At 44.7% G+C, this 27,109-nt stretch overlaps 1 protein-coding gene across 1 annotated transcript in view; it reads left to right on the top strand.

The window, feature by feature from the left end:
* LOC115075690 (alpha-tectorin-like) overlaps positions 1 to 27,109 on the top strand; it is a 62,220-nt gene that overhangs the window by 24,945 nt on the left and 10,166 nt on the right. Inside the window, exons 5-6 of the mRNA XM_029576323.1 lie at positions 2,843 to 3,124; positions 10,798 to 10,935. Coding sequence (XP_029432183.1) covers positions 2,843 to 3,124; positions 10,798 to 10,935 — 420 coding nt within the window. The remainder of the gene's footprint in view (positions 1 to 2,842; positions 3,125 to 10,797; positions 10,936 to 27,109) is intronic.

Genomic DNA, 27,109 nt, shown 5'->3' with positions numbered 1-27,109 from the left:
ATCCCATGTGAAATGATGCAGCTGCTTGGGTCTAAACTGCTGCTGCCCATCTTCTCTGCTGCACTTACAGGTCCGCACCCTCCTGAGGGATCCAATTCTGATCTGCCGCTGGGGTCCACATCCTCCTGGGGGACCTGATACCTCCTCCCAACCTGCTGCTGGGGTCCATGCCCAACGTCACCTCCTAACCTGACGCTGGGTTCTGTTTCCTCCTGGGACCCAACATTGCCTCCTGATTAGCCATTGGGGTCTGCATCCTTCTAGGGGACCCTATGTCATCTCCCAACTTGCTGCTTGGGCTCTGCATCCTCCTGGGGGACCTGACGTTGCCTATGCACAGCCAATGTCCTCAGGCCTTTTTTTTTATTGGGAGGGGGTTCCTTTGCTCAGATGTACAGCTCAACTAGGCTCATGGCTCTGGATCTTAAAGATTGCAGCTCAATAATCTCCTGGCCATTAATTAGCTATTATCCAGCTTGGAGGAGCCACATCCTCTCAATCACAGGGCCAAAACCCAGGCAGAATTATGGAATGAGAATAAGTAAGAGCTCTTTTATCCTGGCTTTTTTTCCCACTTGGCCTTTAATTTTTCTGCACGGACAATCACGTATCCAAGGGATCTGACTCCCCTTAGCATTCAGAATGAGAATCTGTTTTTAGTACATTTCTCCTCTTTCAGTCAGAATTCTGAAATATAGGACTTTTTCAGTGAAAGTTCTATAATTTAGGATTAACAACAATAGTCAGGGGGCTGCCACATGCAAATCCTTTACCTGAATCTCCGACTCATCTATTCAATAGTCATAACCTTTTTAGTTTTTCTCTGACTGACATGACTGTAGGTCACAGATGACTGCAACCGTGTCTACTCATGTCTTGTGTTACTTTTCTCTCATCTCTGGGCCTGCTCGCGGCGTGGACCAGCCTCTATCGCCAGTACATCAAGGTTCCTCATGGCGGCCGGGATGCCGCTGACACCCACGCCAACTCCGGGCTTTCCTAGGCGTGTGCGCCACCAGGCCCTCTTTTGAAGACGCTACAGCGGGAACCTCTGGGGTGTCCCCGACTGATGACATCCCTTGTTCTGGGCTCTTAATCACCACTTTTGCCCCTTGCTAGCTGACTTTGCAATGAGTTCCATCACTACTCTGCTAGCTCCTGTCTCCTCGGCCCTGTGGTGACTGTCTAGGATCTATCTATCTTGGACTCTGGACCCTGGCTCAGGTATCCACTCCTCGGGGGCCTGCTTGCACGGTTCTCGGAGACCTGGTCTCCTGGCTTCCCCACTCCTCGGGCTAGCCTTGCGCCTTCTGGGAATCCTATCCTCCGGCCTCCCCGCTCCTCGGGGTTGCCTCTGGGACCTGCCTCACCACTTGGGAGACTCATCTCCGTGCTTCCCCACTCCTCAGGGCAAGTGCCTACATTCCACACCGGTGATTGTGCTTCGCCATTCCGGGTAGTGCCTCCATCCTACTACAGAGACTGTCCGCGCTTCCCCGCTCCTCGGGGCAGTGCCTATGTTCCACACCAGTGACTGCCTGTGCTTCCTTGCTTCTCGGGGTAGTGCCTTCTTTACATCAGTGACTGTACTCACACCTCCCTGCTTCTTGGGGTGGTGCGTCTATTCCTCTACCAGAGATTCTCTGTGTGCAGCCCCGCTCCTTGGGGTTGCTTACATCATTACCTGGAGACTCGACTCTGGCTTCCCTGCTCCACGGGTTAGCCTACGTCATAGCATCAGTGCCTTCCTCACTACATAGCTCCACCCCTTGGGCGGTCTCAGTAGAATACCTCCTGCGCTCCCTGCCTTGTGCTCCCCGCTCCTTGGGTCTGCCTAGTGCCGCTCTCTTAGAGGTCTCTGCCCAGGTACTGCTCTTCAGCCACCTGTATACTGTGGGGTACCTCAGTACTGTATCTCTTACCCCACTCCTTGAGACCTTCCCACAGATTCTTGCCTTGAGCTCCTGCTGCACCAGACCTCGCTTCCGGACGGTGTGGACCTGTGGGGTTCCTCCCCACAGGTGGTACCAACTCCCATCTCGGGCCAAGGGTCCACGAAACCCATGAATCCTAACATAGACTGGTGACTCATATTACATTGCTGCGTTGCCCTTTTTTTCTGCTGTAGTTCACTTAAATGGTAGCATGCTTTTTCTTTCCCTTCTGGGAGAGGGGTTTCATTATTATCAGCAAAAAACCCTACAGTAGTATCATACACTGATAAATTGTTCCCAACTACAACATAATCACATTGGTCAGCCAGTGTCAACATTAGTTTAGTTTATTTTAAAATGTTAATTATTTCTACTTATGGTTAGCAACTGCAAACACAATATCATGACATCAAGCTCAATAATTCCCAACCACAGTCATCAACTAGAGACCCAGCATTGACCCTAGGCACAGCATTGCAGTGACTGAGTCTGTAGGAAAATGATTCTCATAATTAGAGATGAGTGAACTAGTCTGAATCAAAGTCATTGCAGCCTGGTTCAAGTTCAGCAAAGTCCAAGGATTTATTGCTGCAGAGTTTGAATAAAATCTGATGAAATCTGATGTAAATATTTCATAGGTTCACCATGGAGTTATAGGAATTTACAAAAGATTCTGTTGCACTTGGGCCTATAAAAAAAACCTCTTTCAAACCAATTGCATGAACTCAGGGATTTTACTTTGGTTTATTAAATTGGTTCACAAATTTGCATCTCTCTAACCATGATGCAGCATTACTGTGACTAAGGGAAATGATACCATGATGCAGTGTTAATAATCGCCATGAAACAGAGTTATAGTAACTGAATTTGAGGGAAAACAATTTTTTTTTTGTCTCTGTTCTTTCCAGGTGAACAACAATGGAGTTGTGTCCTTCGCTACTGCTGTTCCCTCCTACACCCCGGATGCATTTCCGCTGGCAGATGGCAGGGCTTTTGTTGCTCCATATTGGGGTGATGTGAACAACGAGATCACTGGGAAGGTTTATTACAGAGAGAGCAAGGATCCCCAGCTGCTGCAGAGAATCTCCAATGACATTGAAAAGTACTTCCCCAACCTGTCATTCAAAGCCACCTGGATGTTCATTGCTACCTGGTTCAACGTGGCATATTATGGGTCTGTGTCAAATAAGGTAAGCAAAGGCCCAGTAAATTGATTAGAGTTTCTTAGTTTTCTTCAGTTTTAAAAAATATCAAAAAAAAATGTTTACTGTTGAATTTAATAATTAATGAAATGATTTGAAAGAGGGGATATATAAGAACATCAAAGGAGTCATCAAGTTATGAGAAGAAAGTTTATGATGCTGTCAGAGATCTTATCAAAATAACACTGCAAATTAACAATTTACATATCCCAATAAAATAGTGCAGAGGACTTTCACAATTATAAAACAGTCTCTTCAGGGGTAGAGTATTAAAGACATAAGATATCTAAAAGACAAATTCAGGATTTTGTTAAACATAACATAGAAAGGGAGCTCTACTTATTCCCTAGTGATTTTAGGACTGTGTTGCAATTGCTTATACTGGTGCGAATGGACTATTGATTTGCTAAACTTCACTTTGCGAGATCTCCAATCAGTCTAGAATGCAGCAGCTAGAAAGAATTTTAACATGCTCATGTTTAAGAGAACATTAGCTACCGATTGCATAGCAAATTAGCTACCGATTGCATAGCAAATTAGATTTAAACATTTTGAATCCCCTCTTTGCATTGGTGCTCTACTTAAAGTATGTTATCCTAGTAGGCCTTCGCATCAGCCTCGCTAAAATCTTCCTGATGCACCTTCAGTTCGTTTGTTTCATCCTGAAGAGATAAGAGCTTTCACTGTGATTGCTCTGCTCTTTGCAATGCTTTCCCAGATGGTATTAGAACCGCAGTGGGTATACAGCATTGTAATCTATTGCAGCCTTCGGTGAGAGTGTTACATACATGGTTGCTCCATTCTCTTGGGATTTCAGGATCTATTTTTTGCCACAGATATATTTGTCAGTATTTTATTTCATTGTTTTTATCATAAGAGCATAATTACATAAGAAATTGCCATACTGGGTCAGAGTGAGGGTCCATCAAGCCCAGCCTCCTGTTTCCAATCCAGAAATACTGTTATACATTCAAATCACAATCAGCAAATACATAACCCCCCCAGTATTTAGGAGTTGATCGGAACTATATAACTTGAATATGGGTACTACTCAACTCAGTTAAGAACTAAGTGGACTAATCACTTTGCTATTTGAAACTCGGCTAGTAAAATGTGAGGTATTACTCCGTGTCATAGGAAACCTACCCTTTAGGGTGGGAGGCAGACTATCAAAAAATACCCCCCCCCCTACATGTCTACTATTCTTCCCTCCAAAACTTGAGCGCCCAGTACGAAAATCCATAGGCAGTAGTGTTATCATTTCCGCGTGCCACAAGACCAGTGTGGGAATGTCCCCCACCACCCATCTATAGTATTCAGTATATAATGTCTATCAATACAAAGACTCTTGGTTAAAAACGCAATCTCTGTATCTGAGCAGACAACACCCTCAGAACATATCCCCAAAATACATACAGTCGCTTTCGCTGGGATTCAAATTTGTATTTTATCAGACAAAAAAATTCAAATCTTCTCCCAAAACTGTCGTATGGGTGGACAAACCCATAGATTATGAATAAAGTTGGCCTGCATGTCAGAACATCTCTTGCAATGGGGACTATCGATGAGCCATATCTGATGTGCTCTGAACCCCGAAACTATAAGTCTATGGCGCACTTTCATATGTTGGTTCACACAATCACCAAAGATACGTTACCCTAAGTAAAACTATACTCTCAGATAAATCATCATCTTCCATGTCTTCATCAAGGTCATTAGACCATACCGTAGCCAAAGTACACAAACTCGATATTTAGTAATTGAGTGAAGAAATCTAAACGGAGTTGCTAAGGAATGCTTTTGGCCTATAAATAGAGCTAGTAGCCGCTGAAAAAGACCTGAAGAGTAAGTGCATGACGTGATATGAAGTTGACAGGAAATAAAAAACTTTGCAATTGAAAATACACCAAGAAATAGGATAATAGAAGGACTAGTGGTCACGCCATGAAGTTAGCAAATAGCACATTTAAGACTAATCAGAGAAAATTCTTCATTCAACTCACAATTAAGCTCTGGAATTTGTTGCCAGAGGATGTGGTTAGTGAAGTTAGTGTAGCTGGATTTAAAAAGGTTTGGATAAGTTCTTGGAGGAGAAGTCCATTACCTGCTATTAATCAAGTTAACTTAGGGAATGGCCTCTGCTATTACTGGCATCAGTAGCATGGGATCTTCTTAGTGCTTGGATACTTGCCAGGTTCCTGTGGCCTGGTTTGGCATCTGTTGGAAACAGGATGCTGGGCTTGATGGACTCTTAGTCTGACCCATCATGGCAATTTCTTATGTTCTTATCTTTCGCTTAAAATTGAAAGGTTTCCTGACAATGTTGAAAAGAAAAGACTTTGTTAGCTGGACAATCAATAAAATCTATAAACCTTGAATGACCAGCTTGAAATAAATCCACAATTCAAACAACAATGGTTCAACTGGTCAATCTTATTATCTTACACTGCCAACGTCAAAGTTTCATATGTGGGCCCCTTACTCTCAGGGTCTGTAATCACTTCAGACTCCAAACTGGTATAGGGTCACTTTTACTTTATTATAACAACAACAACTTCTCTCATTTTTTTATGTCCAGTTTTTTATGTCCATTTTTCTATATCCATTTTTTTTTAAGACCATTTTTTCACTACATACTGGAATATTAGTGCCGCCTCTAAATCAAATCTTTGACACCAACTTTGGTTCAAACTAATATGTATGCCAAACAAGCCAAAAACTTGAATACTCATCCATTTGGTGTTTCCCCGTGTTTCGGACAGCGTCCTGCCTCAGGGGATTCACTGTAATCTCAGCACTCTTCCACAAACATCATCCATGGTCCCATACTTCGAACGCGGTCGAGGAGAATCCGCGCGAGTTAAACAAAGTGGTAGAAGCCAGTATTTGAAGTATGGGACCATGGACCATGTTTGTGGAAGAGTGCTGAGATTACAGTGAATCCCCTGAGGCAGGACGCTGTCCGAAACACGGGAAACACCAAATGGATGAGTATTCAAGTTTTTGGTTTGTTTAGCATACATATTAGTTTGAACCAATGTTGGTGTCAAAGATTTTATTTAGAGGCGGCACTAATATTAACACATTCTGCTCTTATAAGCTTTTGTTCTTATAAGCTATTTGTATATAATTTGTTCTCTCCCTGTTCATTGTAAGTTATTATCCGTTTCACTCTCCCTGTTTTAAGTAAGACTTTATAAATTACTCTTTATATTGTCATTGTAATTGTTGAAATGTGAACCGAAGTGATTAGTAACATTGTTACCTGAACTGCGGTATATAACACTGTTAAATAAATAAATAAATAATCTTCCAGTATGTAGTGAAAAAATGGTCTTTTTAAAAAAATGGATATAGAAAAATGGACATAAAAAAAATGAGAGAAGTTGTTGTTATAATAATAAAGTAAAAGTGACCCTATACCAGTTTGGAGTCTGAAGTGATTACAGACCCTGAGAGTAAGGGGCCCACAAATGAAACTTTGACGTTGGCAGTGTAAGATAATAAGATTGACCCTTTGAACCATTGTTGTTTGAATTGTGGATATATATATATATATCAGGGTGACTGGAGTACAGTGGGATTGGGGTGAGATTTGCAGCTTGAAATAAAGACATAACTAATTTATTCATGTCTCCAGCTGGGAACCAAGGGTTCCCACAAATGGGCAAGCACGGAGTAAGATGCCACGGTAAAGATAACATCTTCCTTACTGAACGCATGCATTTTAATAAAAGATTTGTGTCCAGAAAATGGGGTAAGTCCCCACCCCAGCATGTAACAAAAAATGCAAATCAAAAGGGTGGGCAAAACCAGTCTCCAGTTCAACATCTGCAAAGGAGGAGTCCCCATAAAGCCAATCCCCCAATGCACGAAGAGAACAAGCAAGATTCTAAAAGTTTGGGTGTCATTAACTTCATTAATGAAACTCTAGCTTTACGTCCCTTCCAAATAAATTTAGTACAAATACGTGAAAGAGCTTGAACATCCTTTTGCCTTAGTATTAACGGCAACATTTGTAAAGGATATAATAATTTAGGAAGGAGAGACACTAAGCAAAGCAATTCTTCCCATTAGCGAAAAGGGACATTTCATCTACCCTTGCGTCCAGATATGGAATTCACAAAGAATCCTGGGGATATTGACTTGATACCATTCATCAGGCTTTTGATGCAGAAAGACACCCAAATATTTAAGTTCTTCTGGTCCCCATTTCAACGGAGAGGGACCTCATTTTGCACTAAGATGACTTAAAATATCCAGGACCTCCGATTTTTCTGAGGCCAGAGAACAATTCATATGCCTTGAAAACTTGTAACATTTTTGGGAGTAATTGCTTCACTTTGGATATAAAAAGAAACAGAAACATAGAAATGATGGCAGAAGAAGACCAACAGCCCATCCAGTCTGCCCAGCAGGTTTCGCACTTTTTTTTTTTCTCATACTTGCAGAATTTTGTTTAAAAAGGCCAACCAGAGGTTCCAAGGTTAGGATGAATAATAACGGGGATAGGGGACATCCCTGTCTTGTACCTCTAGATAAAATAAATTCTCGGGAGAGTGTGCCATTTACCTGTATGTTCATCATTGGATTGCTGTAGAGCACCACAATCGCTTGATAAATGAAACCAGAAAACCCCATGATGCCTAAAACATGTTGAGAAAGTCCCAAGAAACTATGTCAAAGGCTTTTTCAGCATCGAAACCTACAAGGACAGGATTTCGGAAGAAACCCCATCTACACAGGTCCAGGAGGAGAGGAATCCATTGAATGTTTATACTAGAATGACGCCCTTTGATAAAACTACTTGACCCTTGGAAATAAAAAACGGCAGAACATCCTACAACCTATTAGTCAAAAGCTTTGCATATATTTTTATGTTAGTATTCAACAAAGAGATGGGGTGATATGAAGATGCTAAATGAGGATCCCATCCCAGTTTGGGAAGTACAATGATAATTGCTATTTTTAAAGTAGTAGGCATTGTGCCCCTTATAACATCTCATCAAATAAAAGGTTAAGAGTCTCAAGCACCTGCGAGGCCAGTGCTCTATAAAAAAAATGGTGGCAACCCGTCTGGGCCTGGAGCTTTATAAATTTGGAAGGTTCCGAATCACAGCAGCAATTTCAGACTCCTGGATAGGGGGCATTAAGCATTTCCAATTGCAATGCAGTTAGAGAAGGGAGAGTAATTTGGGACATAAATTAATCCCTCGCCACTCTATTCCCCTCCTCAACCTTGTATAGAGTTGTGTAAAAGTCACGGAAAATGTCACTAATACCTTGCGTTGTAGTAATCAGGGCACTCTGTTGTGAGCATAATCCCAATACAAACACGGATTTATGGTCAGCCTGCATTACGTTCGCTAGCATTTTACCTGAACAATTACCATATAAAAGCAGTTTATGCTTTAAAGAGAGCAAAGAAGTAGTTGCCCTCTTATGTAAATTATCATTGATTAATTTCCGAGTAGCAAGAAATTGCAATTTAGTATCCCCTGAGAATTTTGCATTTAGATCTTGTTTTAACTTATTCAATTGCTGCATGAGATCTAAAATATCCCCATCCAACTTAGGTTTATGGCCTATGAAATAACTGTTTATGTCATCCGTAAGGACTACTTTTGCAGTCTCTCCGAAAAGAACCGGTTCCTCCTTATGCTGAAAGTTATGCTGCTCCAATTCTTGCCATCGAGAGATCAAGTACTGTTGAAAATCTTTATTTGGAGAAAGTCATGAGGCATTCTCCAATTAGAATAATCAGCCCCTCCTTTGGTCCCCTGAGAGTACAGCACAGTGGGCAATGGTCGAAATTGCCATGGATTCAATTTTTACTTCCACCAACTGTGTGAATAATGATTCAGAAATTAAAACATAATCCAATCCGGAGCTCGAGTCACTGGCTCTAGCATAATGTGTAAAGTCAAGTTCACTGGGGTACAGTATCCTCCAGGAATCAATAAGTTGCATGAGATTTCACATAAAAGGAATACCCTTAGAACTGTTGGATGGACGCTGAATCCCAGCGGAGTGTCTGTCAAGATGGGTATCAGCCACACAGTTAAAATCTCCCCCCAAGACTATGGGAACCTTTTCTAGAGCCATAATGGCACATAACACCGAAGTTCACATGTCAGCCCCTAAAACCTCGGGAACTCACTGGACTTAAACAAATTGTCTAAAAAAATGCTCTTAAATAAAAATCAAAAGCAGCAAGTATCGCTAGCCATCCTGATACAAGACTGAAGAGAAAGAGAAAATGTCCTTAAGCAGATATGCCCAAGCTGGTTTAGGAACCAGACACTAACAATGGAAAAGAAAAAAAAAAGAAAGACAAAAAAAACCATGTCATCCCCGAAGTCTCCGGCACAGCAGGAAGGTCAGTCTAATGCTCCGAACCCCTTTCTTCATATGAAACAGGACTTGCAAACAGAGTGTTGGGAATTATTAGGAAGGGAATGGTTAATAGAACGGAAAATGTCATAATGCCTCTGTATCGCTCCATGGTGAGACCACACCTTGAATACTGTGTACAAATACCACATGAATACTGGGTACCAAATAACACTTTTTGCAGGGATTTCTGGCTGGCACCACAGCAGCGCATGTACAATTATAATATCCATGTAATAAGAGGTATTTTTATCTCAGGAGATTGTACTCTGAATGCTCTCTTTCACGTAAAATCTCCCTTTTTGGGTTGGAGAAGTAGTTAGATGCATAACGTACGTGGGGAGGGGGGTGGCATAAGGTCGCACTTAATATTCTTACATCTGCCCTGAGAGGGTTCCCTAGATATCACGGACACTTTATCTGCCGCTCCTCTGGGAACCCTGACCCCTACTTTCCCCCTCCCCCCCCCATTTCAAATTTTTGAAAGAGAAGACTCCATGGGGGCCCTGTCACCTGCCCCCCCCCTCATTAGTTTAATCTGTGCTGCACCTTGGGTGGGGGAAGGGGCACACAATCCCCTGTAGCAGCCGAGACCACTCAGATGCAAAGGATTATTAGATCTATCACGCAACAAAAATGTTTCAGAGGGAGGAGGAAAGGAAAGTAGAAACTCAAGAAGTGGAAAACCAGAGAGAGCCCAAGATTCAGGGCTGTATGACAGGTCCAAAGCACGACCTGCACGGTGAGAAGAAACTGAGATCAGCCGAGTCAAATTAAAAGCAGAAAATACAGAATAAAACATTTAGAGGTAGTGCCTTCCTGTACATTAATAAAATCCCCAATAAATATTAAATCTGAATATTTAAGGTAAAGGGAAGATCCAAAATCAACAAGAACCATAAAATCTGCATCCTGTAGTCCCGGAGGAAGATAAAATCCTAAGTCTTGAAGTGAAGGAGAAGACATTCACATCCCCAAAGACAGGCAGGTTTCATAGAGGAGTACAATACCAGCAGCGGCAGCCGCCGCCTTCTCCAGGGTCACCAAAAGAAATAGCTCCTAATCTTTCAAAACAGGAAGTCACCTTTCCAACAAGCCTTGCGGCCAGGATGTGCCCTTAGATGTGTCCCTGACCCAGGCCTTGAGCTAATGCCATCTAAACGAGAATCCAAGTCATAGCTGAACCACAATGGTTGCTGAGTCCATATTTTTATGAGCCTTAATACTATTAATAATCTGTTTGCTGTTAATTTATTTGTCATTTGCAGGTGAATACATTCCAGGCTGTCCTAGCCACTAATGGACAGAGGGCATTTATCATGCTGAACTATGACAAAATCCAATGGACCACAGGGACAGCGAGTAAAGGAGACCCAGAGACGGGCCTCGGGGGTATTCCAGCACAGGTAGCATTGCATTCCCATCATATCCAAGTCATTTATTGTGTTCCTCGTAACACTGAGGTAATGAGGAGACCCAGAGACGGGCCTCGGGGGTATTCCAGCACAGGTAGCATTGCATTGCATTCCCATCATATCCAAGTCATTTATTGTGTTCCTCGTAACACTGAGGTAAATAAGGAGACCCAGAGACGGGCCTCGGGGGTATTCCAGCACAGGTAGCATTGCATTCCCATCATATCCAAGTCATTTATTGTGTTCCTCGTAACACTGAGGTAATGAGGAGACCCAGAGACGGGCCTCGGGGGTATTCCAGCACAGGTAGCATTGCATTGCATTCCCATCATATCCAAGTCATTTATTGTGTTCCTCGTAACACTGAGGTAATGAGGAGACCCAGAGACGGGCCTCGGGGGTATTCCAGCACAGGTAGCATTGCATTCCCATCATATCCAAGTCATTTATTGTGTTCCTCGTAACACTGAGGTAATGAGGAGACCCAGAGACGGGCCTCGGGGGTATTCCAGCACAGGTAGCATTGCATTCCCATCATATCCAAGTCATTTATTGTGTTCCTCGTAACACTGAGGTAATGAGGAGACCCAGAGACGGGCCTCGGGGGTATTCCAGCACAGGTAGCATTGCATTCCCATCATATCCAAGTCATTTATTGTGTTCCTCGTAACACTGAGGTAATGAGGAGACCCAGAGACGGGCCTCGGGGGTATTCCAGCACAGGTAGCATTGCATTGTATTCCCATCATATCCAAGTCATTTATTGTGTTCCTCGTAACACTGAGGTAATAAGGAGACCCAGAGACGGGCCTCGGGGGTATTCCAGCACAGGTAGCATTGCATTGCATTCCCTTCATATCCAAGTCATTTATTGTGTTCCTCGTAACACTGAGGTAATGAGGAGACCCAGAGACGGGCCTCGGGGGTATTCCAGCACAGGTAGCATTGTATTCCCTTCATATCCAAGTCATTTATTGTGCTCCTCGTAACACTGAGGTAATGAGGAGACCCAGAGACGGGCCTCGGGGGTATTCCAGCACAGGTAGCATTGCATTCCCATCATATCCAAGTCATTTATTGTGTTCCTCGTAACACTGAGGTAATGAGGAGACCCAGAGACGGGCCTCGGGGGTATTCCAGCACAGGTAGCATTGCATTCCCATCATATCCAAGTCATTTATTGTGTTCCTCGTAACACTGAGGTAATGAGGAGACCCAGAGACGGGCCTCGGGGGTATTCCAGCACAGGTAGCATTGCATTCCCATCATATCCAAGTCATTTATTGTGTTCCTCGTAACACTGAGGTAATGAGGAGACCCAGAGACGGGCCTCGGGGGTATTCCAGCACAGGTAGCATTGCATTCCCATCATATCCAAGTCATTTATTGTGTTCCTCGTAACACTGAGGTAATGAGGAGACCCAGAGACGGGCCTCGGGGGTATTCCAGCACAGGTAGCATTGCATTCCCATCATATCCAAGTCATTTATTGTGTTCCTCGTAACACTGAGGTAATGAGGAGACCCAGAGACGGGCCTCGGGGGTATTCCAGCACAGGTAGCATTGCATTCCCATCATATCCAAGTCATTTATTGTGTTCCTCGTAACACTGAGGTAATGAGGAGACCCAGAGACGGGCCTCGGGGGTATTCCAGCACAGGTAGCATTGCATTCCCATCATATCCAAGTCATTTATTGTGTTCCTCGTAACACTGAGGTAAATAAGGAGACCCAGAGACGGGCCTCGGGGGTATTCCAGCACAGGTAGCATTGCATTCCCATCATATCCAAGTCATTGATTGTGTTCCTCGTAACACTGAGGTAATGAGGAGACCCAGAGACGGGCCTCGGGGGTATTCCAGCACAGGTAGCATTGCATTCCCATCATATCCAAGTCATTGATTGTGTTCCTCGTAACACTGAGGTAATGAGGAGACCCAGAGACGGGCCTCGGGGGTATTCCAGCACAGGTAGCATTGCATTCCCATCATATCCAAGTCATTGATTGTGTTCCTCGTAACACTGAGGTAATGAGGAGACCCAGAGACGGGCCTCGGGGGTATTCCAGCACAGGTAGCATTGCATTCCCATCATATCCAAGTCATTGATTGTGTTCCTCGTAACACTGAGGTAATGAGGAGACCCAGAGACGGGCCTCGGGGGTATTCCAGCACAGGTAGCATTGCATTCCCATCATATCCAAGTCATTGATTGTGTTCCTCGTAACACTGAGGTAATGAGGAGACCCAGAGACGGGCCTCGGGGGTATTCCAGCACAGGTAGCATTGCATTCCCATCATATCCAAGTCATTGATTGTGTTCCTCGTAACACTGAGGTAATGAGGAGACCCAGAGACGGGCCTCGGGGGTATTCCAGCACAGGTAGCATTGCATTCCCATCATATCCAAGTCATTGATTGTGTTCCTCGTAACAATGAGGTAATGAGGAGACCCAGAGACGGGCCTCGGGGGTATTCCAGCACAGGTAGCATTGCATTCCCATCATATCCAAGTCATTGATTGTGTTCCTCGTAACACTGAGGTAATGAGGAGACCCAGAGACGGGCCTCGGGGGTATTCCAGCACAGGTAGCATTGCATTCCCATCATATCCAAGTCATTGATTGTGTTCCTCGTAACACTGAGGTAATGAGGAGACCCAGAGACGGGCCTCGGGGGTATTCCAGCACAGGTAGCATTGCATTCCCATCATATCCAAGTCATTTATTGTGTTCCTCGTAACACTGAGGTAATGAGGAGACCCAGAGACGGGCCTCGGGGGTATTCCAGCACAGGTAGCATTGCATTCCCATCATATCCAAGTCATTGATTGTGTTCCTCGTAACACTGAGGTAATGAGGAGACCCAGAGACGGGCCTCGGGGGTATTCCAGCACAGGTAGCATTGCATTCCCTTCATATCCAAGTCATTTATTGTGTTCCTCGTAACAATGAGGTAATGAGGAGACCCAGAGACGGGCCTCGGGGGTATTCCAGCACAGGTAGCATTGCATTCCCATCATATCCAAGTCATTTATTGTGTTCCTCGTAACACTGAGGTAATGAGGAGACCCAGAGACGGGCCTCGGGGGTATTCCAGCACAGGTAGCATTGCATTCCCATCATATCCAAGTCATTTATTGTGTTCCTCGTAACACTGAGGTAATGAGGAGACCCAGAGACGGGCCTCGGGGGTATTCCAGCACAGGTAGCATTGCATTCCCATCATATCCAAGTCATTTATTGTGTTCCTCGTAACACTGAGGTAATGAGGAGACCCAGAGACGGGCCTCGGGGGTATTCCAGCACAGGTAGCATTGCATTCCCATCATATCCAAGTCATTTATTGTGTTCCTCGTAACACTGAGGTAATGAGGAGACCCAGAGACGGGCCTCGGGGGTATTCCAGCACAGGTAGCATTGCATTCCCATCATATCCAAGTCATTTATTGTGTTCCTCGTAACACTGAGGTAATGAGGAGACCCAGAGACGGGCCTCGGGGGTATTCCAGCACAGGTAGCATTGCATTCCCATCATATCCAAGTCATTTATTGTGTTCCTCGTAACACTGAGGTAATGAGGAGACCCAGAGACGGGCCTCGGGGGTATTCCAGCACAGGTAGCATTGCATTCCCATCATATCCAAGTCATTTATTGTGTTCCTCGTAACACTGAGGTAATGAGGAGACCCAGAGACGGGCCTCGGGGGTATTCCAGCACAGGTAGCATTGCATTCCCATCATATCCAAGTCATTTATTGTGTTCCTCGTAACACTGAGGTAATGAGGAGACCCAGAGACGGGCCTCGGGGGTATTCCAGCACAGGTAGCATTGCATTCCCATCATATCCAAGTCATTTATTGTGTTCCTCGTAACACTGAGGTAATGAGGAGACCCAGAGACGGGCCTCGGGGGTATTCCAGCACAGGTAGCATTGCATTCCCATCATATCCAAGTCATTTATTGTGTTCCTCGTAACACTGAGGTAATGAGGAGACCCAGAGACGGGCCTCGGGGGTATTCCAGCACAGGTAGCATTGCATTCCCATCATATCCAAGTCATTTATTGTGTTCCTCGTAACACTGAGGTAAATAAGGAGACCCAGAGACGGGCCTCGGGGGTATTCCAGCACAGGTAGCATTGCATTCCCATCATATCCAAGTCATTTATTGTGTTCCTCGTAACACTGAGGTAATGAGGAGACCCAGAGACGGGCCTCGGGGGTATTCCAGCACAGGTAGCATTGCATTCCCATCATATCCAAGTCATTTATTGTGTTCCTCGTAACACTGAGGTAATAAGGAGACCCAGAGACGGGCCTCGGGGGTATTCCAGCACAGGTAGCATTGCATTGCATTCCCTTCATATCCAAGTCATTTATTGTGTTCCTCGTAACACTGAGGTAATGAGGAGACCCAGAGACGGGCCTCGGGGGTATTCCAGCACAGGTAGCATTGTATTCCCTTCATATCCAAGTCATTTATTGTGCTCCTCGTAACACTGAGGTAATAAGGAGACCCAGAGACGGGCCTCGGGGGTATTCCAGCACAGGTAGCATTGTATTCCCATCATATCCAAGTCATTTATTGTGTTCCTCGTAACACTGAGGTAATAAGGAGACCCAGAGACGGGCCTCGGGGGTATTCCAGCACAGGTAGCATTGCATTGCATTCCCTTCATATCCAAGTCATTTATTGTGTTCCTCGTAACACTGAGGTAATGAGGAGACCCAGAGACGGGCCTCGGGGGTATTCCAGCACAGGTAGCATTGCATTCCCATCATATCCAAGTCATTTATTGTGTTCCTCGTAACACTGAGGTAAATAAGGAGACCCAGAGACGGGCCTCGGGGGTATTCCAGCACAGGTAGCATTGCATTCCCATCATATCCAAGTCATTTATTGTGTTCCTCGTAACACTGAGGTAATGAGGAGACCCAGAGACGGGCCTCGGGGGTATTCCAGCACAGGTAGCATTGCATTCCCATCATATCCAAGTCATTTATTGTGTTCCTCGTAACACTGAGGTAATGAGGAGACCCAGAGACGGGCCTCGGGGGTATTCCAGCACAGGTAGCATTGCATTCCCATCATATCCAAGTCATTTATTGTGTTCCTCGTAACACTGAGGTAATGAGGAGACCAAGAGACGGGCCTCGGGGGTATTCCAGCACAGGTAGCATTGCATTCCCATCATATCCAAGTCATTTATTGTGTTCCTCGTAACACTGAGGTAATAAGGAGACCCAGAGACGGGCCTCGGGGGTATTCCAGCACAGGTAGCATTGCATTCCCATCATATCCAAGTCATTTATTGTGTTCCTCGTAACACTGAGGTAATAAGGAGACCCAGAGACGGGCCTCGGGGGTATTCCAGCACAGGTAGCATTGCATTGCATTCCCTTCATATCCAAGTCATTTATTGTGTTCCTCGTAACACTGAGGTAATGAGGAGACCCAGAGACGGGCCTCGGGGGTATTCCAGCACAGGTAGCATTGCATTCCCATCATATCCAAGTCATTTATTGTGTTCCTCGTAACACTGAGGTAATAAGGAGACCCAGAGACGGGCCTCGGGGGTATTCCAGCACAGGTAGCATTGCATTCCCATCATATCCAAGTCATTTATTGTGTTCCTCGTAACACTGAGGTAATGAGGAGACCCAGAGACGGGCCTCGGGGGTATTCCAGCACAGGTAGCATTGCATTCCCATCATATCCAAGTCATTTATTGTGCTCCTCGTAACACTGAGGTAATAAGGAGACCCAGAGACGGGCCTCGGGGGTATTCCAGCACAGGTAGCATTGTATTCCCATCATATCCAAGTCATTTATTGTGTTCCTCGTAACACTGAGGTAATAAGGAGACCCAGAGACGGGCCTCGGGGGTATTCCAGCACAGGTAGCATTGCATTCCCATCATATCCAAGTCATTTATTGTGTTCCTCGTAACACTGAGGTAATGAGGAGACCCAGAGACGGGCCTCGGGGGTATTCCAGCACAGGTAGCATTGCATTGCATTCCCATCATATCCAAGTCATTTATTGTGTTCCTCGTAACACTGAGGTAATGAGGAGACCCAGAGACGGGCCTCGGGGGTATTCCAGCACAGGTAGCATTGCATTCCCATCATATCCAAGTCATTTATTGTGTTCCTCGTAACACTGAGGTAATGAGGAGACCCAGAGACGGGCCTCGGGGGTATTCCAGCACAGGTAGCATTGCATTCCCATCATATCCAAGTCATTTATTGTGTTCCTCGTAACACTGAGGTAATGAGGAGACCCAGAGACGGGCCTCGGGGGTATTCCAGCACAGGTAGCATTGCATTGCATTCCCTTCATATCCAAGTCATTTATTGTGTTCCTCGTAACACTGAGGTAAATAAGGAGACCCAGAGACGGGCCTCGGGGGTATTCCAGCACAGGTAGCATTGCATTCCCATCATATCCAAGTCATTTATTGTGTTCCTCGTAACACTGAGGTAATGAGGAGACCCAGAGACGGGCCTCGGGGGTATTCCAGCACAGGTAGCATTGCATTCCCATCATATCCAAGTCATTTATTGTGCTCCTCGTAACACTGAGGTAATAAGGAGACCCAGAGACGGGCCTCGGGGGTATTCCAGCACAGGTAGCATTGCATTCCCTTCATATCCAAGTCATTTATTGTGTTCCTCGTAACACTGAGGTAATAAGGAGACCCAGAGACGGGCCTCGGGGGTATTCCAGCACAGGTAGCATTGCATTCCCTTCATATCCAAGTCATTTATTGTGTTCCTCGTAACACTGAGGTAATAAGGAGATCCAGAGACGGGCCTCGGGGGTATTCCAGCACAGGTAGCATTGCATTCCCTTCATATCCAAGTCATTTATTGTGTTCCTCGTAACACTGAGGTAATAAGGAGACCCAGAGACGGGCCTCGGGGGTATTCCAGCACAGGTAGCATTGCATTCCCATCATATCCAAGTCATTTATTGTGTTCCTCGTAACACTGAGGTAATGAGGAGACCCAGAGACGGGCCTCGGGGGTATTCCAGCACAGGTAGCATTGCATTCCCATCATATCCAAGTCATTTATTGTGTTCCTCGTAACACTGAGGTAATGAGGAGACCCAGAGACGGGCCTCGGGGGTATTCCAGCACAGGTAGCATTGCATTGCATTCCCTTCATATCCAAGTCATTTATTGTGTTCCTCGTAACACTGAGGTAAATAAGGAGACCCAGAGACGGGCCTCGGGGGTATTCCAGCACAGGTAGCATTGCATTCCCATCATATCCAAGTCATTTATTGTGTTCCTCGTAACACTGAGGTAATAAGGAGACCCAGAGACGGGCCTCGGGGGTATTCCAGCACAGGTAGCATTGCATTCCCATCATATCCAAGTCATTTATTGTGTTCCTCGTAACACTGAGGTAATAAGGAGACCCAGAGACGGGCCTCGGGGGTATTCCAGCACAGGTAGCATTGCATTCCCTTCATATCCAAGTCATTTATTGTGTTCCTCGTAACACTGAGGTAATAAGGAGACCCAGAGACGGGCCTCGGGGGTATTCCAGCACAGGTAGCATTGCATTCCCTTCATATCCAAGTCATTTATTGTGTTCCTCGTAACACTGAGGTAATAAGGAGATCCAGAGACGGGCCTCGGGGGTATTCCAGCACAGGTAGCATTGCATTCCCTTCATATCCAAGTCATTTATTGTGTTCCTCGTAACACTGAGGTAATAAGGAGACCCAGAGACGGGCCTCGGGGGTATTCCAGCACAGGTAGCATTGCATTCCCATCATATCCAAGTCATTTATTGTGTTCCTCGTAACACTGAGGTAATGAGGAGACCCAGAGACGGGCCTCGGGGGTATTCCAGCACAGGTAGCATTGCATTCCCATCATATCCAAGTCATTTATTGTGTTCCTCGTAACACTGAGGTAATAAGGAGACCCAGAGACGGGCCTCGGGGGTATTCCAGCACAGGTAGCATTGTATTCCCATCATATCCAAGTCATTTATTGTGTTCCTCGTAACACTGAGGTAATAAGGAGACCCAGAGACGGGCCTCGGGGGTATTCCAGCACAGGTAGCATTGCATTCCCATCATATCCAAGTCATTTATTGTGTTCCTCGTAACACTGAGGTAATAAGGAGACCCAGAGACGGGCCTCAGGGGTATTCCAGCACAGGTAGCATTGTATTCCCATCATATCCAAGTCATTTATTGTGTTCCTCGTAACACTGAGGTAATAAGGAGACCCAGAGACGGGCCTCGGGGGTATTCCAGCACAGGTAGCATTGCATTCCCATCATATCCAAGTCATTTATTGTGTTCCTCGTAACACTGAGGTAATGAGGAGACCCAGCTTTGGTTCCAGCACCAGACTTGTGCTGCCAGGGATGTTACATGTTACAGGGCTGTCATCAGGCACCCTAGGTGGCTTCTGTCTCTCGCTCACTCACCCTTGTTGTGTCTGTGGCCTGCTGCCGCTCCAGCACCGCCACCTGACCGCGTCTCTGTCTCCGGAACCACTCATCCGACACGTTAAACTGGCCAATGCACCTCCCACCTTCCAATACAACTGGCCTGGCTCTTATTCCTACAGTCCATCCTTGTGGAGCCCATACCAATCACAGCGGGTGGGAGCATTAGGCCACAGCCCCCAAACTTCCTGCGCTCTAGGTGGCTGCCTACTCCGCTTAGGGCTTCCACCGGCCCTATGTGCTGCTTGAATGGACTGGGGCTGGGAATGAAGCAAAGTCAGCATCCTCCGCCAGCCATCACTCCAGAGCCATGCCTACTGACTGAATTAACAATACACCCGTACCTGGCTCTCCAGGGAACTGCGGTCCATGCTGCTCACTTTGCTGGCTGGACAGGAAGTGAGAAAGGATAACATTAAGGAACACTACCTATAAAGAAGAGTTGCCCTGGGAGGCTGTTCCATGCATCCACTACAACTGTAAAAAGTCACATTATTTTTTGTCCCATCAGTAACACCGAGACAGTAGGCAGTAAATTCTCATTGTTTGTCATAATAGGCTGGAGGGAGATAAGTTAGGAATAACAAATGGAGTAGTGGTACACTTTCTCAATAAAGATAGTGGAAGCCAAATGGTATTGAAATTTGGAACAGTCTCCCAGGTGAGATCAGAGCAGAGAATGATCTGTTACTCATCAGAAAACAGTTAAAACATTTTTTTCTCTAGCTTTTCCTGACTAAACCTAGATTCACTGGTTATCGAGTTTCTGTCTTTCCTGCTATTAATTAAGTTGACTTAGAGAATAGCCACTGCTATTACTGGCATCAGTAGCATGGGATAGACTTAGTTTTTGGGTACTTGCCAGGTTCGTATGGCCTGGATTGGCCACTGTTGGAAACAGGATGCTGGGCTTGATGGACCCTTAGTCTGACCCAGTATGGCATGTTCTTATGTTCTTTAATGACTATTTATGGAGTTTTTCATTTTTTGTTATTTATTGGTGTTTCATGATGTATTGTTGTCATTGAATATTTTATTGTGTATGTTTCCTGGAATCCACTGAGATTTGTAGATCAGCTGACTATAAATTGTTTAAATAAAAAAAGAAGGAAAGAAAGAAAGCATGGGATTTGAATAGAAGGACCCTAGTAGAACAGAAATAGGCTAAATCCAAAAACCAATGGAAGTCTGATGTTAATGCCTGTTTATGAATACCACCTCTGGCTAACTTTGGAGATATATTCAATAATGCAGCCTCTCTATTGAATACAGCCCGTTATCTTAAAGTTAGTTGGCTAACTTTATCTGACCACACTTAGCCAGCTAAGTTATTTGGCTACCTGAATATCGGAGTTAGCCAGATAACTTAACTCCTCCCAGCTATGTCTAGGGAACACCCCTAACGCATCCGAATACATTTGGACGCTTAACATATTAGCCGGCTAGAATTTAACCGGATACCTTTCCACATCTTCATTTAACTGGATACCTTCTGAGTTATCCAGCTAAATGCTTTTGAATATGGACCTCTATATTTTTATCTCTCCAGTGTTAAAACACAAATGTCCTGTGAAGGGGAATGTGGCACAACCTTAACCTATTTAATAAAGCAGCAAAGATGCATTACAGAACTTTGGAAATCTGTGATCCTTTAGAAGACCCAAAACATAGTGACAGAGGTCCATATTCAAAAGGCTTGTTGGCTAACAGGGTGATGCATCAAGCTGCGGCAGGGCTATAATTCACATTCAATAGCTGAATAAACGCAGTAGATGCTCAATTTAAAGGGCCAATCTATGTACAAAAAAAAGTTTCCCAAAGTTAAAAAAAAAAGTGCAGAGGTCAAACCTGGCCCCCCTCCTCACCCTGGGGCCACCACACTAGATGGTCAGGTTTGACCCCACACATTTTTTTACCTGTGAGTTGGGGGCTGCCATCACACGTAAAGGGATGATGTCATGTTATCTTGCCTCGCAGGATAAAATAACGTGGCAATGCAGCTGCAATATTTCTTGGGGAGGGGGCCCTCTATTGTGGCTACTGCTCCCCCATGATACGGTGTGCATCCATAGTTTTTATGGCCCTCTCACCTGCTTTCAGAAGCATTTCCATGGTGCGGGTCCAGTGTTCTTGGAGCTCCTGAGCTGTCAATTGAACTCCAGGTGAGTGAACGGTCAATGGGGGTGATGGCTGTCTCCCATAGACAATTTGGAAGGGAGATGACCCCCTTAGCGGTGCTGATATAGGAGTTGTGGGAAAACTCCAGCCATGGAAGGAGAAAGACCCAGTTATCTTGTCATTCATTTGCAAAGGCTCTGAGGAAGGTTTTCAGTATGCATTTGGTCTGCTAGGATTGGCCATTAGTTTGGTGGTGGTATGCCTTTGTATAATCCATGAAAATGTTACATTTTTTACAGAGGGAATGCCAGTACTTGGTTATAAACTAAGCCCTTCAGTCAGAGACAATATGTTTGGGCAGGCCATGCAGGCAGAAAATGTGGTGCGTGAATAGTCAGGCCAGTTCCGGGGCCATAGGAAGTCCAGGAAGCGGGATGAAATGAGCCATCTTTCATCATCAGTCAACTATGATCCAAATGATTGTACAGCTGTTCAAGAAAGGGAGATCCACCACAAAATCAGTAGACAAATGGGTCCAGGGTTCCCTGGAGGCTGGCAATGGCTGTAACAACTCTCAGGGTTGTCCCACCAGAAAGATTTCTGCTGTGTGCAGGTGGGACAGGAATCCATGTAGGCCCAGACATCTCGCTGCATCTGGGACCATCAGTAGTATTGCTGGAGCACGGTGAGAGTTTGGGTCCACCCAGGGTGACCTGTGACATGGTAGTCATTGGACCATTGTAACACTTTTTCTCAGAGTTTGCATGGAACGACCATCTTCCCTAGTGGGAGACAGTCATGGTGATGGGCAGGAAATTCCAGGCAGGGTCTGGAATTCTGGACAGGCCCTCCCAATTATATGCTTGGGAGGATCTGATATGTCCTCTGCCATAAATGACCGAGAGAGGACATCCGCTCTGAACCTCTTGGTGGCTGGCTGGTACCTCGCTCAAAGTCAAAACATGCAAAGAATAGCAACCATTGAGCTTGGTACACGTTCAGCTGTTGAGCATTATGAAGATGTTCTAAGTTTTTGTGATTGGTGTAAATAGTAGTGCGATGTTGAGCACCTTTGAGCCAAGGGTACCACTCCTCAAGCATGAGCTTGATCGTCAAGGGTTTTCTGTCCTTGATCCCATAGTTGCACTCTGCGGGGGAGAATTTGAGAGAAGAAGGAGCAGGGCCAAAGAATTCCCATATCAGAGTGCTGCTCTTACCCTCAGCAAGGAAGCGTCAACCTCAAGGATAAAGACATGCATAGGATCAGGGTCATGGATGCATGGCTTTTGAAGGACCGCATCCTTCAATTCTTGGAAGGTGGAGAATGCTTCCGAAGGCCAGGCTTTGGTGTTGGTTCCTTTTCGAGTAAGGGGAGCCATAATCCAGGAGTAGTTTGGAATGAAATGCTGGTGATAGTTGGCAAAGCCTAGGAATCTTTGCAGGGTGTGAAGACCGGAGGATTACGGCCAGTGTTAGATGCACTTGACCTTATCTGTATCCATATGGAAGCCCTTGTTAGATACGATGTATCCTGGGAAAGGAAAAGTCTGTTTCTCAAAAAGGCATTTCTCCAACTTTGCATAGAACTTGTTATCTTTTAGCTTCTGGAGAAATAGGCAAACATCCTGGAGATGGGAGTTGAGATCCATAGAGAAGATGGGAATATTAAGGTACACGATGACACAGACAGAGGTGGTCTCTGAAGGTTTCATTCATTATTTTATGAAATATGGCAGGGACATTACATAAACCAAAGAGCATCACTGGATACTCATAGAGCCCATTTCGTGTATTGAATGCCGTCTTCCATTCGTCTCCATGTTTGAATTAGATTGTAAGCTCCATGGAGGTTCAACTTTGTAAATACTCTAAATTCCTGGAGATGGTCACATAACTCTGAAATGAGTGGTAAAGGGTACCGGTCCTTTTTTGTTATTGCATTCAACTGTTTATAATTGATGAATTGATGTAACTAGCCATCCGTTTTTGGAGATGAAGAAGACCTGCCCCGGTGGAAGATGTAGAGGGTCTGATGAAACCTCAGTCAAGGTTTTCTTTGAAGTATTCTGATATCTCTTTCGCCTCTGGGGTGGATAAAGGATATATTCTCCCACGAGACAGTTCGGTGTTGGGTAGCAGGTCAATGGCACAATCGTACACCCAGGGTCTCAGCTTCCTTCTTAGAGAACACATCAGTGTAATTGGAGTACTGTGGTGGCAGCCCTACCAGGGTTGTTGCCAGGGGCAAGCGAGGTGGTGTTTCAACATGTTGTAGGCACAAGTTGTGGCAATAGGAGCCGCAGCTGGTCAGTTGTAATGAACCTCAGTCAAAGTGTGGGAAGTGAAATTGCAACCGGGGCAAGCCCAGCACAATGGGGCATACTGTCTTGTCAATGATATGGAATATCACTCTCTTTATGTGTAGCAGGCCGGTGCATAGGCGTAAGGGTGCTGTGGCTAGGGTCATCTGACTGAGAAGTGGATCCCCATGAATTGAGGAGATGACTAGGAGTACCTCTCTGGTAACCATGGGAAGCTGTAAGTGGTTGACAAGGACTTTCATTATGACATGCACTAGAGTCCACCAGGGCTTTGGTAAGAAATTATTTTGCCTCCCAGTCCCCCAAGCAGTATTTCGACCAGATGTATCTGTTCCTTGTAAATTATTACCATGTTCAATTAGTAGTTTCGTTGTTCCTTAATTTCACAGTTACCGTTCAATGTAAAGGCAATGCCTAAAAGTTATTAAGTTATTTGTAAACCGATACGATGTGAAAATGGATGTCGATATCTAAAAGATTTTAAATAAATAAATAAAATAAAATAAAAATTCTTGGTTATTCACAGCAATAGACACCGGGAGTGTTAGTTGAGGAGCAGAAGTCATGAAGCCTAGGATCACCTCCCCACTAGATCTTAAGCTAGTTTCCCAGCTTCAGAGGACAGTGCGCCAACTGGTGCCCTGTCCCAGCACTGTAGTCATAGCTCCTGTTGAATTCAGTGGAGCCTTTCTTCAGGGGTGAGGCGACCCTGGCCGAGTTGCATTGGTTCCTCCAGGCTTGCTTAGGCTGGTGCTGCCACTGGAATGGAAGAAAGAGGGCACTGATATTGAGGACCCAGCAATCAGTGTTGCTTACCTGTAATAGGTGTTCTCCTAGGACAGCAGGATGTTAATCCTCACACATGGCTGATATCATCGGATGGAGCCCGGCATGGAAAACATGTCAAAGTTTATAGAACTTTGACTAGGCACACTGAGCATGCCCTATACCATGCATTCAAGCAGGGTCCCTCTTCAATCTTGTAACAGAATTATGATAAAAATAAAATAATAAAAAAATAGGAGAAACTTGACTACACGGGGTGGTGGGCAGGTTTTGTGAAGACTAACATGCTGATTTCCTAGGAGAACACCTGTTACAGATAAGCAACTCTGCTTTCTACTAGGACAAGCAGGATAGTAGTCTTCACACATGGGTGAATCCCTAGATACAGGCTGCTCCCCAACACAAAAGGGGACCAACAAGTGCCAACCAGATGCAATTGGGTACAACAACCACAATGCTGTTGGTAACAGAGGGGCAGTCAGCCTGAACCCAAACAATGGGCCCTAAGCAGGGAGTTGGGTTCTACACTTCAAAGAGATTCTGGAGAACAGACTGGCTGAACCTACTGTCACATCGGCCATCCCTATCCATACAATAGTATGATGCAAATGTGTGGAGAGAACTCCACATCGTAGCCTTGCAGATCTCCTCCATGGGAACTGTTTGCAAGTGGGCCACTGATGTTGCCATGTCTCTGACAGAATGAGCCTTGACATTTATTCATTTATTTATTTATATTCTTTTTTTTTTTTATAGCGATTTCCGCATAACAATCAACTGTTTACAGCATCAATATAATAACATCAAATAAAACATTGAATTAAAAAAACCATTTAAAACAATTAAAAAATAAATGAAATTAAAACAAGAAATATCTACCATAAAAGTTCATAAAAGACAGTAATTAACATAAAAGCCTCGCTTTCTCCTAGCATGACTGTTCTAATAAAAAACCATAACATCGTTGACATAAGAACATAAAAAGGTTGGATCATCTCTTTGTTCAGTGGAGTAGGCTGAACAGAGGGTTGAAGGCATCTAAGGCTACTATTGCGCATTGGCTTAAGAACATAAGAAATTACCATGCTAGGTCAGACCAAGGGTCCAACAAGCCCAGCATCCTGTTTCCAACAGAGGCCAAACCAGGCTACAAGAACCTGGCAAGTACCCAAACACCAAGAAGATCCTATGCTACTGATGCAATTAATAGCAGTGGCTATTCCCTAAGTCAGCTTGATTAATAGCAGTTAATGGACTTCTCCTCCAAGAACTTATCCAATCCTTTTTTAAACACATCTATACTAACTGCACTAACCACATCCTCTGACAACAAATTCCAGAGTTTAATTGTGCGTTGAGTAAAAAAGAACTTTCTCCAATTAGTTTTAAATGTGCCACACGCTAACTTCATGGAATGCCCCCTACTCTATTATCTGAAAGTAAAATAATCGATTCACATCTACCCATTCTAGACCTCTCATGATTTTAAACACCTCTATCATATCCCCCCTCAGCCGTCTCTTCTCCAAGCTGAAAAGCCCTAACCTCTTTAGTCTTTCCTCATAGGGGAATTGTTCCATTCCCCTTATTTTGGTAGCCCTTCTCTGTACCTTCTCCATCGCAATTATATCTTTTTTGAGATGCGGCGACCAGAATTGTACACAGTATTCAAGGTACGTTCTCACCATGGAGTGATACAGAGGCATGATGACATTTTCAGTTTTATTCACCATTCCCTTTCTAATAATTTCCAACATTGTTTGCTTTTTTGACTGCCGCAGCACACTGAACCGACAATTTCAATGTGTTATCCACTATGACACCTAGATCTCTTTCTTGGGTTGTAGCACCTAATATGGAACCCAACATTGTGTAATTATAGCATGGGTTATTTTTCCCTATATGCATAACCTTGCACTTATCCACATTAAATTTCATCTGCCATTTGGATGCCCAATTTTCCAGTCTCACAAGGTCTTCCTGCAATTTATCACAATCTGCTTGTGATTTAACTTCTCTGAACAATTGTGTCATCTGCAAATTTGATTCTCTCACTCGTATTTCTTTCCAGATCATTTATAAATATATTGAAAAGTAAGGATCCCAATACAGATCCCTGAGGCACTCCACTGTCCACTCCCTTCCACTGAGAAAATTGCCCATTTAATCCTACTCTCTGTTTCCTTTTAGCCAGTTTGCAATCCACGAAAGGACTTCGCCACCTATCCCATGACTTTTTACTTTTCCTAGAAGCCTCTCATGAGGAACTTTGTCAAACGCCTTCTGAAAATCCAAGTATACTACATCTACCGGTTCACCTTTATCCACATGTTTATTAACTCCTTCAAAAAAGTGAAGCAGATTTGTGAGGCAAGACTTGCCCTGGGTAAAGCCATGCTGACTTTGTTCCAAAAAAGAAAGGCTTAATGCTACTCATAAAAAAAAAACAACCCTACAAATG

The sequence above is a fragment of the Rhinatrema bivittatum genome, chromosome 14 (genome assembly GCF_901001135.1).
Source record: "Rhinatrema bivittatum chromosome 14, aRhiBiv1.1, whole genome shotgun sequence".
NCBI lineage: Eukaryota > Metazoa > Chordata > Amphibia > Gymnophiona > Rhinatrematidae > Rhinatrema > Rhinatrema bivittatum.
This window is presented reverse-complemented; position numbering and strand designations above follow the sequence as displayed.